The sequence below is a fragment of the Pongo pygmaeus genome, chromosome 1 (assembly GCF_028885625.2).
Source record: "Pongo pygmaeus isolate AG05252 chromosome 1, NHGRI_mPonPyg2-v2.0_pri, whole genome shotgun sequence".
Classification (NCBI taxonomy): Eukaryota; Metazoa; Chordata; class Mammalia; order Primates; family Hominidae; genus Pongo; species Pongo pygmaeus.
Genome location: NC_072373.2, coordinates 215237119 through 215255665, shown reverse-complemented (window position 1 = coordinate 215255665; position 18547 = coordinate 215237119). Strand labels below are relative to the sequence as shown.

Below are 18547 nucleotides of genomic sequence, written 5' to 3'. Positions count from 1 at the left end.
CAGCTACTTGGGAGGCTGAGGCAGAAGAATCACTTGAACCCGGGAGGTGGAGTTTGCAGTAAACTGAGATCGCACCACTGCATTCCAGCCTGGGTGACAGAGTAAGACTCTGTCTCAAAAAAAAAAAAAAGGATATTACAGCAATACAGACAGACATGTCAAGAAATGCCTAGGATGAGGTCTAGGGGAAGGGGCAAGGAGCTTCCATGCCCTCCCTCCCCAGGTGTGCCACCCTCCAGGAACCCCTGCATGTTCAGCCACCTGGAAGCTCCCAAACCCTCTTGGGCCTTCTATGGAGACATCATTGGATAGGCTTGACTGACCACCTGGTAGAAATTCGGCTGGAGGAAAAGGGTATGGTGGAAGCTAATAAACTGAGAGGGAAACTCAGCAAGGCTTGTCCAGAGTCATCTTGGTCTCTCTGTATAGCTTTTCTTCCTCCAGGATGGAGGGCAGGATTCTCCCTGGAATGAATGAAGGGCTTATGACTCACAGTGAGATAAGGCAGAGAATTTCTTCATGGCCAGCTCCCGGCAAGAAAGGTGGGAGAAGATTCCTGCCTTGGGGAGAAGAAGGAACAGGCAAAAGGTCAGAGAGAATTCTGTTTTCTAAGGCCTGAAGTGCCCAATATTATAGCAAGTGCTGTGGGAGTTATGAGCCCAGCAGGAACTATAGACAAAGGCATATATAAAAAACACATATGGGGCCGGGCGTGGTGGCTCATGCCTGTAATCTCAGCACCTTGGGAGGCCGAGATGGGCAGATCACGAGGTCAGGAGATCGAGACCATCCTGGCTAACACGGTGAAACCCCATCTCTACAAAAAATACAAAAAAATTAGCCGGGCATGGTGGCGGGCACCTGTAGTCCCAGCTACTCGGGAGGCTGAGGCAGAAGAATGGCATGAACCCGGGAGGCGGAGCTTGCAGTGAGCTGAGATAGCACCACTGCCCTCCAGCCTGGAGACTCCGTCTCAAAAAAAAAAAAAAAAAAACGTATATGACATATATGGCCAGGCTCAGTGGCTCATGCCTGTAATCCCAGCACTTTGGGAGGCTGAGGCAGGCAGATCACCTGAGATCAGGAGTTCCAGACCAGCCTAGCCAACGTGGCAAAACCCCGTCTCTACTGAAAATACAAAACATTAGCCAGGCATGGTGGCTGGCGCCTGTAATCCCTAGCTACTTGGGAGACTGAGGCAGGAGAATCATTTGAACCCAGGAGGCGGAGGTTGTAGTAAGCTGAGATTGTGCCACTGTACTCCAGCCCGAGTGACAGAGCAAAACTCTTTCAAAAAAAAAAAAAATGGCCGGGCATGGTAGCTCACACCTGTAATCCCAGCACTTTGGGAGGCCGAGGTGGGCAGATCACAAGGTCAAAAGATCGAGACCATCCTGGCCAATATGGTGAAACCCCGTCTCGCCTAAAAATAAAAAATTAGCTGGGCATGGTGGTGTGTGTCTGTAGTACCAGTTACTCAGGAGGCTGAGGCAGAAGAATTGCTTGAACCTGGGAGGTGGAGGTCACGGTGAGGCGAGATCGAGCCACTGCACTCCAGCCTGATGACAGAGCAAGACTCCATCTGAAAAAAAAAAAAAAGAAACACACACACATATATAAAACATATCTATATTAAAACATAGGCTGGATGCGGTGGCTCACGCCTGTAATCCCAGCACTTTGGGAGGCCAAGGCAGAGGTTGCAGTAAGCCGAGATCGCACCACTGCACTCCAGCCTGGGCAACAGAGCTAGACTCCATCTCAAACAAAACAAAACAAAAAACTAAAAAATAAATATAATGTCACAGGCAGGTACGATTAAGGGTTCTGTTTTACCACCCAAGGCACACAGCAGCTAAGCACCCAAAGTCTCTCCACAGGTAAGTATTGAAGCTCTTGGTAAGTATGCACATCCCCAAGGACCTGACTTTGGGGCCCTGCTCTGAAAGCCCAGACCTCGGGGTCTGCCCTTGGAGCTGAGTGACACAGTGGGGACACACAGATATCCGTTGGACTCAATTCCTGCCCATGAGTTGCTCACCACTCAAGGGGAGAGACAGTTGTGCCTCTTAAGAAAGAAAGAAGTACTGGCTGGGCGCAATGGCTCACGCCTGTAATCCCAGCACTTTGGGAGGCTAAGGTGGGCAGATCACGAGGTCAGGAGTTCAAGACCAGCCTGACCAACATGGTGAAACCCCGTCTTTACCAAAAATGCAAAAATTAGCTGGGCATGGTGGCGCCTGCCTGTAGTCCCAGCTACTCAGGAGGCTGAGGCAGAGGAATCTCTTGAACCTGGGAGGTGGAGGTCGCAGTGAGCTGAGATTGCGCCATTGCACTCCAGTCTGGGTGACAAGAGCAAAAAAACTCCATCTCAAAAAAAAAAAAGAAGTACTGAAAAAAAAACAAAAAAGACAGATGAGATGGGTCCCAGCCCCACTGAACACAGTTCTCAATTCAGACAATCTCCAGTGATGCTGGGAAACCAGGTCTCATTACACAGGTCTCTCCACCTGCTCCTGCCAAGAAGAAACAGACATCTCTGCAGTCCCATAGCAACAGGACTGAAATTGCTCAGGAGGTGAACACCAGCCAGCCCGAGTTCTGACAGCTAATTAATTTCTGTGGTTGTGGCATGAACGCCTCCCAAGCATGGGTTCCTTTGCTTCTAGGAAATTCGCCCCCGTCTGCAGCATCTGTGAAAATCCCATCATCCCTCGGGATGGGAAAGATGCCTTCAAAATCGAATGCATGGGAAGAAGCTTCCATGAAAATTGCTACAGGTGTGAGGTGAGTGGAGCCCAGGTGGTTTAATAACATTCCATTGCTGCGTGCCAGGCCCTTAGCTGGGTTGCTTGGACATGGGGACAGGTCAGGGTGGGGGCTGTACTCTCAAATTGCTCGTTGTCTAGTAGGAGAAACAAAAGATACTGGAAATACAACTATAGTCTATTATCAACTCTTTGCGTTAATAAGAAACCAGACTCAAGTTGCTTTCTCCAGAGAAGGGAATCTGTTGGCTCATGGTGCTGGGATCACTGATGGTATTGAGTGATGGCATCAGGACTCTCTCCAACTTTTTTTTTTTTTTTTTTTTTTGACACAGTCTTACTGTTGTTGCCAGGCTGGAGTGAAGTGGTGCGATCTCAGCTCACTGCAACCTCCACCTCCAGGGTTCAGCAATTCTCCTGCCTCAGCCTCCTGAGTAGCTAGGATTACCGGCACGCACCACCACACCTGGCTAATGTTTGTATTTTTAGTAGAGACGGGTTTTCACCACGTTGACCAGGCTGGTCTCGAACTCCTGACCTCAGGTGATCCGCCCACCTCCACCTCCCAGAGTGCTGGGATTACAGGCATGAGGCACCGTGCCCGCCTCTTTCCATCTCTTGGCTCTCCCTTCTTTGTGTGTTTGCTTCATTTTCTCTGCCTGTGGGCTGGCCTTCTCTGTGGGGAGGTGAGGCACAGTGCATGGGCCTAGGTGGCCCAGGTTTGCATCTTCCCAGCTTAGAAACCCTAGGGGAAAGAGAGAGCACACCTCCTCCAGGGAAGCCAGACAGTCCCTAGAAGGCCTCTAATCACCCCAGCTAGGGTCACATGCTCATTCAGGGCCAGTCACTGTGGCTGGGGTGCTAGGATTGATAACCCCTGGGGCCAGGGAGGCAGAACCATATAAAAAAAGAGGGGTTGTTACAACTGGAGGAAGGGAGAAGAGGATGCTGGACAGATCCACACCACAGTGCCTTTTCCAGGTGCCGGGCAAGAGAATGTAGAAATCAGCTTTGGGGGCCTGGTGCAGTGGCTCACACCTGCAATCCCAGCATTTTGGGAAGCTGAGATGGGTGGATTACTTGAGCTCAGGAGTTCAAGACCAGCCTGGGCAACATGGTGAAACCCTGTCTTAAAAATAAATAAATAAAAATAAAAAATAAATCAGCTTTGGGATAAAGAAGGCAGTGATGGTCTAACCAGGGTGGAAGAGCCAAAGGCACTCATGTAGGAGGCAATGCTTGACTGGGCCTTGCAGGATGAGTAGGAGTTTGCCAGATATTCACAGAAGGGAGAAGAAGTCCAGAAAGGGGAAAAGAGCTGCAAAAATCCATGGTAACACGAGCAAGCCTGAAGAATCAGAGGAAGTGGAAGCTTCTTTTTCTTTTTTTTTTTTTTGAGATGGGGTTTCACTTGTGTTGCCCAGGCTGGAGTGCAATGGCGTGATCTCAGCTCACTGCAACCTCCACCTCCCAAGTTCAAGCAATTCTTCTGCCTCAGCCTCCCAAGTAATTGGGATTACAGGCATGTGCCACCACGCCCAGCTAATGTTTTGTATTTAGTAGAGATGGGATTTCACCACGTTGGCCAGGCTGGTCTTGAACTCCTGACCTCAAGTGATCCGCCTGCCTCAGCCTCCCAGAGTGCTGCGATTACAGGTGTGAGCCACTGCGCCCGGCCAGAAGTGGAAGTTTGTAGATGTGACTGGAGTGTAGAGGGCTGGGGTTATGGTTAATGATTAGGCCAGAGAGAAGGAAAGGGCTACGGTGCCAGGCTATAGAGAGTCTGGACTTCAGGCTGCAGAGAGGGGTCAGGCTGAGATGGGCGAGCTGATTAGAAGCTGAGGCAGTTGTCCCAGGAAGAAGGGCCCAGGAGTCGTCACATGTGGCTTGGCAATCAGAAGGGTCCTATGCTAGCTTTAAAGTCCTGCTATTGCTGTCTTTAAATTTTTGATTTTTGTTTGTTAGTTTGTTTTTAATAGAGACAGAGACTGGAGTCAGGCTGGAGTGCAGTAGTGTGATCATAGCTCACTGTAGCCTTGAACTTTTGGGCTCAAGCAGTTCTCTCACCTTAGCATCCTGAGTAGCTGGAAGTACAGGTGCGTACCACCACGCCCAGCTAATTTTTTTATTTTTAAAATTTTTGTAGAGATGAGTTCTCTACAAAAATTTGCCCAGGCTGGTCTTGAACTCCTGGGCTCAAGCGATCCTGTCACCTTGGCCTCCCAAAGTGCTGAGATCACACGCGTGAGCCACTACGCACAGCCTGAAATTCTTAATTTTTTTTTTTTTTTTTAGAGACTGAGTCTCACTTTGTTACCCAAGCTGGAGTACAGTGGCGCTATCTCAGCTCGCTGCAACCGCTGCCTCTCAGGTTCAAGCAATTATCTTGCCTCAGCCTCCCGAGTAGCTGGAATGACAGGCTCACACCACCATGCCCGGGTAATTTTTTGTATTTTTAGTAGAGATGAGGTTTTGCCATGTTGGCCAGGCTGGTGTTGAACTCCTGATCTCAAGTGATCTGCCCGCTTTGGCCTCCCAAAGTGCTAGGTGGCGTGAGCCACCACACCCAGCCAAAATCCTTAATTTCTGAACAAGGGGCCCCACATTTTTATTTTGTCCTAGATCCTACAAATTATGTAGTCAGTCCTGCTGAGGAGGGTCAGAAATCCTCTCCCACCCCTTCTACAGCTGGCTCCTTGTCACTGAAGCTTCTGTCTTCTCCGGTGATGGTGACAAGGTGGCAACTTTTATGCGGGGACCTAAGTGGAAAGCCCCAGAGCAGATCTCTTACTCAACCGATGAGTATTTCGAAACACTTATTCACTCCCATTTATTTAAACAGATACTGGAACCCAGAGGCTATTTTCACTGAGGTTATCAAAGGAGCTCGGTAGAGAAGTTGATAAATTGCTGCGTAATTACATTGTCTTTGTTGGTTATAGTTCAAAGTCCTGCTGATAATGCATTTTGAAAGCCCAATGAGGAAGTTTAAGTGCTGTTATCCCCACCGTCGTCCTAATGAGTTCCAGCAGTGACTGGCACCTTCCTGAGCCTGGCCAGGAAGCGAATAAACCGCCCCCCCGTGGTCCTTGATGACTTGGCCAAGGGTGTTGTAGTAAGTCTGCATTTGGACTCCAGCAGTTATGTGTCAGAAGATAAGGCTTCGTGGCCAGGCACAGTGGCTCACGCCAGTGATCCCAGCACTTCGGGAGGCCCAGGCGGATGGATCACTTGCATTCAGGGGTACAAGACCAGCCTGGCCAATGTGGCGAAACCCGGTTTCTACTAAAAATACAAAAATTAGGCCAGGCGCGGTGGCTCACGCCTGTAATCCCAGCACTTTGGGAGGCTGAGGCAGGCGGTCAAGAGATGGAGACCATCCTGGCCAACATGGTGAAACCCCATCTCTACTAAAAATGCAAAAATTACCTGGGTGTGGTGGCGTGTGTCTGTAGTCCCAGCTACTCGGGAGGGTGAGTCAGGAAAATTGCTTGAATCCGGGAGGCAGAGGTTGCAGTGAGCCGAGATTGCACCACTGCACTCCAGACTGGCGACAGAGTGAGACTCCGTCTCAAAAAAATAAAATTAGCTGGGTATGGTTGCGCACGCCTGTAGTCCCAGCTATCTGGGAGGTTGAGGCAGGAGAATTGCTTGAACCTGGAGGCAGAGGTTGCAGTGAGCCTAGATTGTGCCACTGCACTCTAACCCTCTAGCCTGGGCAACAGAGCAAGACTCCGTCTCAAAAAAAAAAAAAGAGGCTCTTGAACCACAGCAGCCTGGAAGGAGTTGAGTGCTGTTACCTAAGAAGAAAAGTGGATTTCCATGCACTGCCCACACCCACATCTCACCATTTCTACTTGCTTTGGGGTCCATATTATTTATGACTATTGCTGGAAAGATAACAATACTTTTATATGTAGGTAGTATTTTTAAATTTATAAAATGCTCTCATTGACATCACCTTGTTTAATCCTAGTGACAGTCTTGTGAGATGGGATTTATTGTCCCCATTTAACATGGGGAAACTGGTGGGGTGTGGTGGCTCACACCTGTGATCCCAGCACTTTGGGAGGCTGAGGCAGGAGGATCACTTGAGCCCAGGAGTTCGAAGCCAGCTTGCGCAGTAAGACCTCATCTTACCATAAATTTTTAAAAATTAGCCAGGCATGGTGGTACCCATCTGTAGTTCCAGCTACTCCGGAGGCTGAGGCAGGAGGATTGCTTGAGCCTGACAGGTGGAGGCTGCAGTGAGCCATGATCATGCCACTGCACTCTAGCCTGGGTGACAGAGCGAGACTCTATCTTAAAAAAAAAAAAAAAAAAAAAAGGATGGGAAACAGGCAAACAGTCTCAGAAAAGTGGTTCCAGCCATGCTTGTGTGGGCTGGGTTCAGCGAGGTTTCAGCCACCGCACAGCTGCCTTGCAGAGGTTGTAAGACTAGGTGGTAGATAAGGTGTTTCTTCCAATTGGTTCTAATTTAGGAGGGGTTTAATGTGGCCCTCCGGCATGTGTTCTTACAATGCCAAACAGGTGGCACAGATGCTGCAGTTGTATAGCCCGTGGTCTACTTGAGAGACTCAAGTGGCCTTGTAGGGAGGAGACACACAGGGGCGCCTCACCCAGCTGGCCATGGAGGAAGGTAGATTACAGACCCTGGTCCCTACTGCATAAGGAGGGCCACCTGTGACCCCAAAGTAGTCCCTATAGGGACTCTTTTTTTTTTTTGAGATGGAGTCTCGCCCTGTCTCCCAGGCTGGAGTGCAGTGGCACGATCTCAGCAACCTCCTCCCGGGTTCAAACAATTCTGTCTCAGCCTCATGAGTAGCTGGGATTACAGGCACCCACCACCACGCCCGGCTAATTTTTATATTTTTCGTAGAGACGGTGTTTCACCATGTTGGCCATGCTGGTCTCAAACTCCTGACCTCATGATCCGCCCGCCTCAGCCTCCCAAAGTGCTGGGCTTACAGGTGTGAGCCACTGCGCCTGGCCCCCTATAAAGGACTCTTTTGTGAGATCAGTGCAGCTTCCAAAGGGTGCCCAGAACGAAGTCTCTGTGCACAAATTGTCCCCTCTGTTATTCTCTAGCATGTGCCTAGGTGAGGTTTCTGGGGCAGAACAGTGACATTGGTAGAGTTTGGGTCCCGAGTCCCTATGTTCCTCATTCTGAAATCCTTTGGTGATTTGAAAAATAGAAAATATTAATGTTTGTGCTGGTGTTGAAGCTGTGTGGGCCGTGGAGTCACAGAAAGGCCGCTGGAGCCAGAGCCTGGAGACCCAGTCTGGTCCCAGCTCCAGAACCAGCTGTGTGACCTGGGGCAGAGCCCACTCCTCCCTGAACCTTGGTATCCCACCTGTGAAATGAAGGGACTGGACTAGATTCAGTCACTCATCAGCAGATACCCATGGCCTGTGCTGGGATGGGGACTTGGCTGTAAACAGGGTTCCTGTCTGGTAGAACTTATGTTCTTTTTTTTTTTTTTTTTTTTTTTGAGACGGAGTCTCGCTCTGTCGCCCAGGCTGGAGTGCAGTGGCGCGATCTCCGCTCACTGCAAGCTCTGCCTGCCTCCCGGGTTCACGCCATTCTCCTGCCTCAGCCTCCCGTGTAGCTGGGACTACAGGCGCCCGCCACCATGCCCAGCTAATTTTTTGTATTTTTAGTAGAGACAGGGTTTCACTGTGTTAGCCAGGATGGCCTCTATCTCCTGACCTTGTGATCCGCCCGCCTCGGCCTCCCAAAGTGCTGGGATTATAGGCGTGAACCACCGTACCCGCCCAGAACTTATGTTCTAAAGGGGTTATTGAGGCCGAGCGCAGTGGCTCACACCTGTAATCCCAGCATGGGAAGCCAAAGTGGGTGGATCACTTGAGGTCAGGAGTTCGAGACCAGCCTGACCAACATGGTAAAACCCTGTCTACTAAAAATACAAAAATTAGCTGGGTGTGGTGGCACACGCCTGTAATCCCAGCTACCTGGGAGGCAGGAGAATCGCTTGAACCCAGGAAGCAGAGGTTGTAGTGAGCCGAGATCGTCCCACTGTACTCCAGCCTGGGCGACAGAGCAAGACTGTCTCAAAATAAATAAATGATAAAAACAAATTTTAAAAAATAATAAAGGGGCTATTAAGGCTCTTCTATCCCCAAGTTTCCCTGAACCCTCAGGGGACTTCCCCAGGTGTCCTTAGTTCTCCTGACGGTGAATGTCTGTCCTCACTGGCGCCTCCACGTGGATAAAAGCCTCCCTGTGTGTCTGTGTCTCATCTTCCCTTATGGAGACCTGGCCCGGGTGTTGGGAGGACAGCAGTGAGCATCCTCCTTCCTCCCACTTAGGGAGGGCATCCACTCATGCAGTTGGTTTATTCGGCAGATGCCAAGTGAGTCCCTCCCCGATGCAGGCAGCGCCCAGGCCCAGGGTGGGTCGGCATGTGTCTTTGTCTCCTCAGGACTGCAGGATCCTCCTGTCTGTCGAGCCCACGGACCAAGGCTGCTACCCCCTGAACAACCGTCTCTTCTGCAAGCCGTGCCACGTGAAGCGGAGTGCTGCGGGGTGCTGCTGAGAGTGCCCATTGGGCAGTGAACAGACCACTAGTCCCGGCTGGGGCCCTTCCCTGACTTGGTTTCCCTTCCTGACCTGCTCTTGCACACTTTCCTTCTGAGCCTCCATGGGGACCAGCCTGCAAGCCGGCCCAGCCTGTCCAGGATACAGTGGGGCTGAGCACCCCCAGGCCTTCCACTCCTCCTCTACCCTCTGGGCACCAGAAGGCTCCTGGACCATGAGCTTCACCCTCAGAATTCCCTGCTGGTCCTGCCCCACTTCCAGGGAAAAGCTGGGGGAGGTTGGACCCCTCTCACTGACTAGCTGTCTGGTAAGGGCGCTGGGACCAGCCTGGCTTGCGGGGTTGAGCTGTTTGAGGAAAAACTCCAAGGTCCCTTAAAAAGTGCTTTTTAGAGGCTGGGTGCGGTGGCTCACGCTTGTAATCCCAGCACTTTGGGAGGCCAAGGTGGGTGGATCACCTGAGGTCAGGAGTACAAGACCAGCCTGGCCAACATGGTGAAACCCTGTCTCTACTAAAAATACAAAAATTAGCCGGGCATGGTAGCAGGTGCCTGTAATCCCAGCTACTGGGGAAAGCTGAGGCAGGAGAATCGCTTCAATCTGGAAGGCAGAGGTTGCAGTGAGATTGCACCATTGCATTCCAGCCTGGGCAACAAGAGGGAAACTCCGTCTCAAAAAAAAAAAAAAAAAAAAAGTGCCTTTTAGGCCGGACGTGGTGGCTCATGCCTGTAATCCCAGCACTTTGGGAGGCCAAGGCAGGCAGATCACTTGAGGTCAGGAGTTTGAGACCAGCCTGGCCAACACGGGAAAACCCCATTTCTACTAAAAATACAAAAATTAGCCTGGATGTGGTGGTGTGTGCCTGTAATCCCAGCTCCTTGGGAGGCTGAGGCAGGAGAATCGCTTGAACCCGGGAGGCAGAGGTTGCAGTGAGCTGAGATGGCACCACTGCACTCCAGCCTGGGAGACACAGCGAGACTGTCTCCAAAAAAAAAAAAGTGCTTTTTGAAAATGTTGAGGCTGAAATGATGGGAACCAACATTCTTTGGATTTAGTGGGGAGCATAATAGCAAACACCTCCCCTTGGTTCGCACATGTACAGGAACGGGACCCAGTGGGGGCACAGCCATGGACTTCCCTGCTCTGGAATGTGTGGTGCCAAAGTGGGGTTGGGGCCCAGGCCCAGGCCCAGGAGGAGAGGGTGGTCCACAGGCACCCCGGGATGTCAGCATCCCCCCATCTGCCTTCTGGCACCTCCTCACGGGTGCTGTGGTGAGTCAGCAGGCATGGGGTGAGAGCCTGTTATATGCTGGGAACAGGGTGCAGGGACTGAGTGTTCCTCCTTCAGCCTTGACTTGGGCCATGCATCCCCTCTCCCCCAAACACAAGCACTTCTCCAGTATGGTGCCAGGACAGGTGTCCCTTCAGTCCCCTGGTTATGACCTCAAGTCCCACTTGGGCCCTGCAGCCCAGCCTGTCTTGTAACCCCTGCGTCCTCAAGACCACACCTGGAAGATTCTTCTTCCCTTTGAAGGAGAGTCATCATTGTTGCTTCATCACTTCTAAGACATTTTGTAGGGCACGGACAAGTTAAACAGAATGTGCTTTCCTCCCTGGGGTCTCACACGCTCTCACGTGTGAGAACCTGTCCCACAGGCTCCCACGAGAATGCCACAGGGGCCGTGCACTGGGCAGGCTTCTCTGTAGAACCCCAGGGGCTTCAGCCCAGACCACAGCGTCTCGCCCTGAGCCTAGAGCAGGGAGTCCCGAACTTCTGCGTTCATGGACCACCTCCACAATTGTTATAACCAAAGGCCTCCTGTTCTGTTATTTCACTTAAATCAACATGCTATTTTGTTTTCACTCACTTCTGACTTTAGCCTCGTGCTGAGCCGTGTATCCATGCAGTCATGTTCATATGCTAGTTATGTTTTTCTTCTTACACATGAAAATAAATGCATAAGTGTTAGAAGCTCTTCCATGTTGTACGTAAGCTCTCACACAGGCAAACGCTGGTGTTTGCTAGTAGCCCTGGGCATCTGCTCGCTGCGGTGGGAGTATCCAAAGAGTGCTGGGGCTCAGCTCAGCAGACGGAGGGGCTCATTTCCTGCCTCATGCCCAGTGCCAGAGACTGGGGCCATCCAACTCACAAGTGTGCTTCTCCTGGACACAGGCCACCACTGATGGGGTTGGCTGCAGGGGCCTCAGTAGGGCTGCCAAATGCTCTAAGAATTAACACTCATGCCAGGCGTGGTGGCCAATGCCTGTAATCCCAGCACTTTGGGAAGCTGAGGTGGGCGAGTCACTTGAGGCCAGGAGTTTCAGACCAGCCTGGCCAACATGGTGAAACACCGCCTCTACTAAAAATACAAAAATTAGCTGGGCATGGTGTTACATGCCTCTAGTCCCAGCTACTCGTGAGGCTGAGGCAGGAGAATCTTGAACCTGGGAGGCAGGGGTTGCAGTGAGCTGAGATCACAACACCGCACTCCAGCCTGGGTGTTAGACTGATTCAAAAAAATAAGAATCAACAGTCAGGCTGGGTGCAGTACCAGCACTTTGGGAGGCCAAGGTGGGTGGATGGCTTGAGCTCAGGAGTTTGAGACCAGCCGTGTCAACATGGTGAAACCCCGTCTCTATGAAAAATGAGCTGGGCACAGTGGTGTGCACCTGTAGTCCCAGCTACCTGGGAGGCTGAGGTAAGAGGATTGCCTGAGCCCAGGAGGTCGAGGCTGCAGTGAGCCATGATTGTGCCACTGCACTCCAGCCTGGGTGACAGAGTGACACCCTGTCTCAAAAATAAACCACTCACCCCCAGAGCATGCTCCCTGCACATAACCAGGATGCTCTCCCTTTTCAAGCTTGCACACTGACCCCTGGGCTCACTTGGTGAGCACAGGCTCAGAGAGAGTTGGTGGCCTGAAAGAGCACTGGCTTGGTGACAGGCCACCCAGATCTCAGACCTATCTCTACTCAATAGCGTGGACAAGTTAGTAACCCTCAGCCTTGATGTTCTCATCTGGAGCAATTTTAAAAATTTTATTTATTGGCTGAGCGTGGTGGCTCACACCTGTAATCCCAGCACTTTGGGAGGCCGAGGCAGGCGGATCACGAGGTCAGGAGTTCAAGACCAGCCCGGTCAACATGGTGAAACCCTGTCTCTACTAAAAATACAAAAATTAGCGAGGCCAGGTGGCAGGCGCCTGTTATCCCAGCTACTTGGGAGGCTGAGGTAGGAGGATCAGTTGAACCTGGGGGGCAGAGGTTGCAGTGAGCCGAGATTGCACCACTGCACTCCAGCCTGGGTGATAGAGTAAGACTCCGTCTCAAAAAAAAAAAAAAATATATATATATATATATATATAAAATTTATTATAAAAATAGAGGCCGGGTGCGGTGGCTCACGCCTGTAATTTTAACACTTTGGGAGGCCAAGGCGGACGGATCACAAGGTCAAGAGGTCAAGACCATCCTGGCCAACATGGTGAAACCCCGACTCTACTAAAAATACAAAAAATTAGCTGGGTGTGTTGGTGCGCACCTGTAATCCCAGGTAGTCAGGAGGCTGAGGCAAGAGAATCACTTAAACCTGAGAGGCAGAGGTTGCAGTGAGCTGAGATTGTGCCATAGCATTCCAGCCTGGTGACTCCGTCTCAAAAAGAAAAAAAAAATAGAGGCTGGGCACGGTGGCACATGCCTGTAATCCCAGCACTTTGGGAGGCCGAGGCGGGTAGATCGCCTGAGGTCAGGAGTTCGTGACCAGCCTGACTAACATGATGAAACCCCATCTCTACTAAATACAAAAAAGTTAGCTGGGCCTGGTGGCACATGCCTGTAATATGAGCTACTTGACAGGCTGGGACAGGAGAATCCCTTGTACTTGGGAGGTGGAGGTTGCAGTGAGCTGAGATCGCGCCATTGCACTCCAGCCTGGGCAACAAGAGCAAAACTCCATCTCAAAATAAATAAATAGAGATGGAGTCCCACTATGTTGCTCAGGCTGGTCTCAAACTCCTGGGCTCAAGCAATGCTCCCACCGTGGCCTCCCAAACAGCTGGGATTACAGGCGTGAGTCACCACGCCCAGCCAAGTTGGAACAGTTCTCATCTATCACGGAGGGTTGCTGTGATAGAAAGGGAAGTATCAGGCTGAGAGATTTCAGCTTAGCTCGTGAGTCACTGGCTTCATCTTGTGAACCCTGAAATTCTCTAGCCGTCACTCCCTCCATGGTCACGTTGATGCCTGTCAATCAGACCACCAGGAACACGCCTGCAGTCAACAAATTTGGGTTTATTATGCTTGCTGTGGCAAGGGAGGCCACACAGCACGGGGAAGCCAGGGCATCTCCAAAAGCGGTGTTAGTGCTAGTATCGGATTTGGAGAAAGATTTAAGGAAGTGTGGGTTTGCTCTGGATGTGTGCTGTCAGAAAGCGGGGTGATTGTATGGTTCAGTGACTCGATCCCTTTATATCTACAGCTGTGATTGGGGGCAACGCAGCAGCGGCTGCAGGGGACATTCTCATTTGTGTGGGTGGCCCTGAGATGCGTGTTCAGGACAGCTGCTGAGTGGTGTTGCTTTTGACTTTAACCTTCTTAGGCCAGGCGCGGTGGCTCACGCTTGTAATCCCAGCACTTCGGGAGGCCGAGGAGGGCGGATCATCTGAGGTTGGGAGTTTGAGACCAGCCTGACCAACATGGAGAAACCCTGTCTCTACAAAAAATACAAAATTAGCCAGGTGTGGTGGCACATGCCTATAATCCCAGCTACTCGGGAGGCTGAGGCAGGAGAATTGCTTGAACCTGGGAGGAGGAGGTTGCAGTGAGCCGAGATCACACCATTGCACTCCAGCCTGGGCAACAAGAGCGAAACTCTGTCACAAAAAAAAACAAACAAAACAAACAACAAAAAAACCATATATATGTGTGTGTGTGTGTATATATGTGTATAGGTGTGTATATATATGTGTATATATGTATGTATATATGTGTGTGTGTGTGTGTGTGTGTATGTATAGCCTTGTTGTAATTCCTCACGTCCTAGCATGCTTCTGTTTGAGTGTATTTGGAGGGGTGTTACCTGGATGAAATTCTAGGAGATGCCTCTGCCTTTCGGGCTGCCCATGTGAAAATCATTCCATAAGGGGATGCTTCTAGGGAGCACTCAATAGTGTGTATTCATCTCCCCCACCCCAACCCTCCCAACCAACCTTCATTCCTCTTTTCATTCCTCTTTTCATCCTTTTCTCTGCTCTCACTTGGAGGGCACCTGCCACGTGTAGGCACAATCAGAACACCCCAGGCAAAGATGATTTCCCTTCCCTTTGGGTACACTCACTGGCAGAGATAAAATATATTCTCTAGATTCAAGGAGATATTTGTGCACCCATGTTCATAGCAGCATTACTCACAATAGCCAAAAGGTGGAAGGAACCAAGTGTCCATGAAAAGAAGAACGGATGACAAGATGTGGTCTCTCCAGACAATGGAAGATTCTTCAGCCTTAAAAAGGATGGCAGGCTGGGTGCGGTGGCTCACATCTGGAATCCCAGCACTTTGGGAGGCTGAGGCAGGTGGATCACTTGAGGTCAGGAGTTCGAGACCAGCCTGGCCAAAATGGTGAAATCTCATCTCCACTAAAAATACAAAAATTAGCTATTAGCCAGCTGTGGTAGCGCACGCCTGTAATCCCAGCTACTCAGGAGGCTGTGGCAGGAGAATCGCTTGAACCCGAGAGGCGGAGGTTGCAGTGAGCTGAGATTGTGCCATTACACTCCAGCCTGGGTGACAGAGTGAGACCTCCGTCTCAAAAAAAAAAAAAAAAAAAAAGGCCACACGTGGTGGCTCATGCCTGTAATCCCAGCACTTTGGGAGGCTGAGGCAGGCGGATCACGAGGTCAGGAGTTCAAGACCAGCCTGGCCAACATGGTAAAACCCCGTCTCTACTAAAAATACAAAAATTAGCCAGGCATGGTGGCACACGCCTGTAATCCCAGCTACTGGGGAGGCTGAGAAAGAAGAATCATTTGAACCCAGGAGGCAGAGGTTGTGATGAGCTGAGATTGTGCCACTGTACTCTAGCCTGGGCAACAAAGCGAGACTCCATCTCAAAAAAAGAAAAAAAAAGGATGGCATTCCGACACATGCCACAATGTGAATACACCTTGACAACATTGTGCTCAGTGAAATAGGCAGACACAAAAGGACAGACACTGTATGATTCCACTTGTATGAGTATCTAGTCAGATTCATAAAGACAACATAGAACAGAGGTTTCCAGGAAGTGGGGGAAAATAGGAATGAGGAGCTTAGCGTTTAATGGGGGCAGAGTTTCAGTTTGGGAAGGAGAATAGCGTTCTGGAGGCCGGGCACAGTGGCTCACGCCTGTAACCCCAGCACTTTGGGAGGCCAAGGCAGGCGAATCGCTGGGGCCCAAGAATTCAAGACCAGCCTGGGCAACATGGCAAAACCCTGTCTCTACAAAAAATTAGCCAGGCATGGTGGCATGCGCCTGTAGTTCCAGCTACTCTAGGGGTTAAGGTAAGAGGGTCATCTGAGCCTGGGAGGTCGAAGTCGCACTCCAGCCTGGGTGACAGAGTGAGACCCTGTCAAAAAAAAAAAAAAAAAAAGCTGGCCAGAGTTCGAGACCAGCCTGGCCAACATGGTGAAACCTTGTCTCTCTAAAAATACAAAAATTAGCCAGGATGGGGCCGGGCGTGGTGGCTCACGCCTGTAATCCCAGCTCTTTGGGAGGCTGAGATGGCGGATCACGAGGTCAGGAGATTGAGACCATCCTGGCTAATAGGGTGAAACCCTGTCTCCACTAAAAATACAAAAAATTAGCCGGGTGTGGTGGCGGGCGCCTGTAGTCCCAGCTACTCTGGAGGCTGAGGCAGGAGAATGGTCTGAACCCAGGAGGCGGAGCTTGCAGTGAGCCCAGATGGCGCCACTGCACTGCAGCCTGGGCGACAGAGCGAGAGTCCGTCTCAAAAATAAAATAAAATAAAATATTAGCCAGGTGAGGTGGCGGGCACCTGTAGTCCCAGCTACTTGGGAGGCTGACGTGGGAGAATCACTTGAACCCAGGAGGCAGAGGTTGTCGTGAGCCAAGATCGCACCGCTGCGCTCCAGCCTGGGTGACAGCGTAAGACTCTGTCTTAAAAAAAGAGAAAAAAATAGTTCTGGAGATGTATGGTGGTGATGGTTGCCCAACATGAATGTACTTAATGCCATGAAACTGTACAGTTAGTTGCGATGGTAAATTTTACATGTATTTTAGCACAATTAAAATATACGTGTATAATACATCTATCTATGCATCTAAACCAGATGCTGCGAGACAGGAAGAGGAGCTGGTGAAAGCATGCAGTGCTGGAAGGGTCCTGAGGGGGACGGTCCCTGCCTAGGGTCCCCTGCGCAGCCTGGGAATGCTGGTCACTGCTGTCTGCAGATGAGCCGGTTGTCCCAGCTGTCCTGGACTCCCAAAAGGGAGGTGTGCACACAACCACTAGAGGGCAGCATGGGCTGGCGAACGGGGAGCCCGGGCATGAAAGATTTCAGGGCTCACCCGGGTCCTCAACTTCTCCAAACTGCAAGAGGGGAAGGGTCATTCCGGCCCACCCACCACGCATGGTTGCAGTGAGGCTGAGAGGAGAGAACAGATTGCAAAACTAGAAAGTGTCCAGCCTGGGCCAGGCACGGTGGCTCACGCCTGTAATCCCAGCACTCTTTGGGAGGCAGAGGCCGGTGGATCACCTGAGGTCAGGAGTTTGAGATCAGCCTGACCAATATGATGAGTCCCTCATCTCTACTAAAAATACAAAAATTAGCCGGGCATGGTGGCGTATGCCTGTCGTCCCAGCTATTCAGGAGGCTGAGACAGGAGAATCGCTTGAACCCGGAAGGCAGAGGTTGCAGTGAGCCACTGCACTCTGGCCTGGGCGATAGAACTAGACTCTCTCTCAGAGAAAGTCTCTGTCTCAAAAAAAAAAAAAAAAAAAGAGAGAGAGAGAAGGAGACCAAGGTGCAACTTTCTTCGGTTGTCCCGAATCCAGGTTCATCCCACACCAGCTGCCTCCACCATGCCGTGAAGTTTGACCCCAGCGAGATCAAAGTCGTATACCTGAGGTGCACTGGAGGTGAAGTCGGTGCCACTTCTGCGCCAGCCCCCAAGATCGGCCCCCTGGGTCTGTCTCCAAAAAAGGTTGGTGATAACGTTGCCAAGGCAATGGGTTACTGGAAGGGCCTGAGGATTACAGTGAAACTGACCATTCAGAACAGACAGGCCCAGATTGAGGTGGTGCCTTCTGCCTCTGCCCTGATCATCAAAGCCCTTAGGGAAGCACTAAGAGACAGAAAGAAACAGAAAAACATTAAACACAGTGGGAATATCACTTTTGATGAGATCGTCAACATTGCTTGACACACGCGGCACCGATCTTTAGCCAGGGAACTCTCTGGAACCATTAAAGAGATCCTGGGGACTGCCCAGTCTGTGGGCTGTAATGTTGATGGCCGCTACCCTCATGACATCATAGATGACATCAACAGTGGTGCTGTGGAATGCCCAGCCAGTTAAGAAGCAGAAAGGAAAATATTTCAATAAAGGATCACTTGACAACTGGTGGAAAAAAAAGAAAAGAAAAAGAAAGAAAGTGTCCAGCCTGGGCAACCTGGAGAAACTCCATCTCTACTAAAAATAGAAAAATTAGGCGGGCGTGGTGGTGAGCACCTGTGGTCCCAGCTACTTGGGAAACTGAGTTGGGAGATTCACCTGAGCCTGGGATGCAGAGGTTGCAGTAAGCTGAGATCGCACCACGCCACTGCACTCCAGCCTGGGCCACAGAGCGAGACCCTCTCTCCAAAACAAAACAAAACAAAAAACTAGAAAGTGAGTGATATGGCTGTGGAATCGCTGCCTCTGTCCTAGAGACACGCCCTTGTGGAGGGAGACCTATGTCAGGAGACTGAATTCTTCATTGGCTCAAACCCCCACCTGCTAGGAGGGGCCCACCTGGAAGTCCCTGTGCTGCTACCCTGCAATTCCATACCTGGGAACCTGGGCGCAGCGAGCACAGAATCAGAGCTGGGACAAAGGACAGCGTGGTGCACTGGGGAGCCCTGAGCCTTTCTGATGGTCACCCTGTCCCCAGAGGCCCCTTTTCCAAGGATACACGGAGGTGTGAACTTCACCCAGCACAGGCCACAGGCCAGCCCCTCCAGGGCA

General features: G+C 51.0%; 1 protein-coding gene and 1 pseudogene across 25 annotated transcripts in view; both read left to right on the top strand.

The window, feature by feature from the left end:
- Positions 1–11300, top strand: part of FBLIM1 (filamin binding LIM protein 1) — a 29111-nt gene extending 17811 nt beyond the window's left edge. For 8 of the 25 annotated variants that reach the window (XR_008492317.2, XR_008492312.2, XR_008492318.2 and 5 more), the window contains exons 8-9: positions 224–2787; positions 9212–9242. Coding sequence is in view for 8 of the 25 variants with exons in the window: in XM_063659304.1 (XP_063515374.1) it covers positions 2670–2787; positions 9212–9325 (232 nt within the window). In the remaining 17 variants the exon portion in view is untranslated. Of the gene's footprint in view, positions 1–223; positions 2789–9211 lie in introns of those variants that run through there. The other 17 variants (XM_063659304.1, XM_063659300.1, XM_063659297.1 and 14 more) reach the window with 4 other exon arrangements.
- On the top strand, positions 10453–17926 carry LOC129007806 (large ribosomal subunit protein uL11-like; annotated as a pseudogene).
- Positions 17927–18547: the final 621 nt, after the last annotated feature.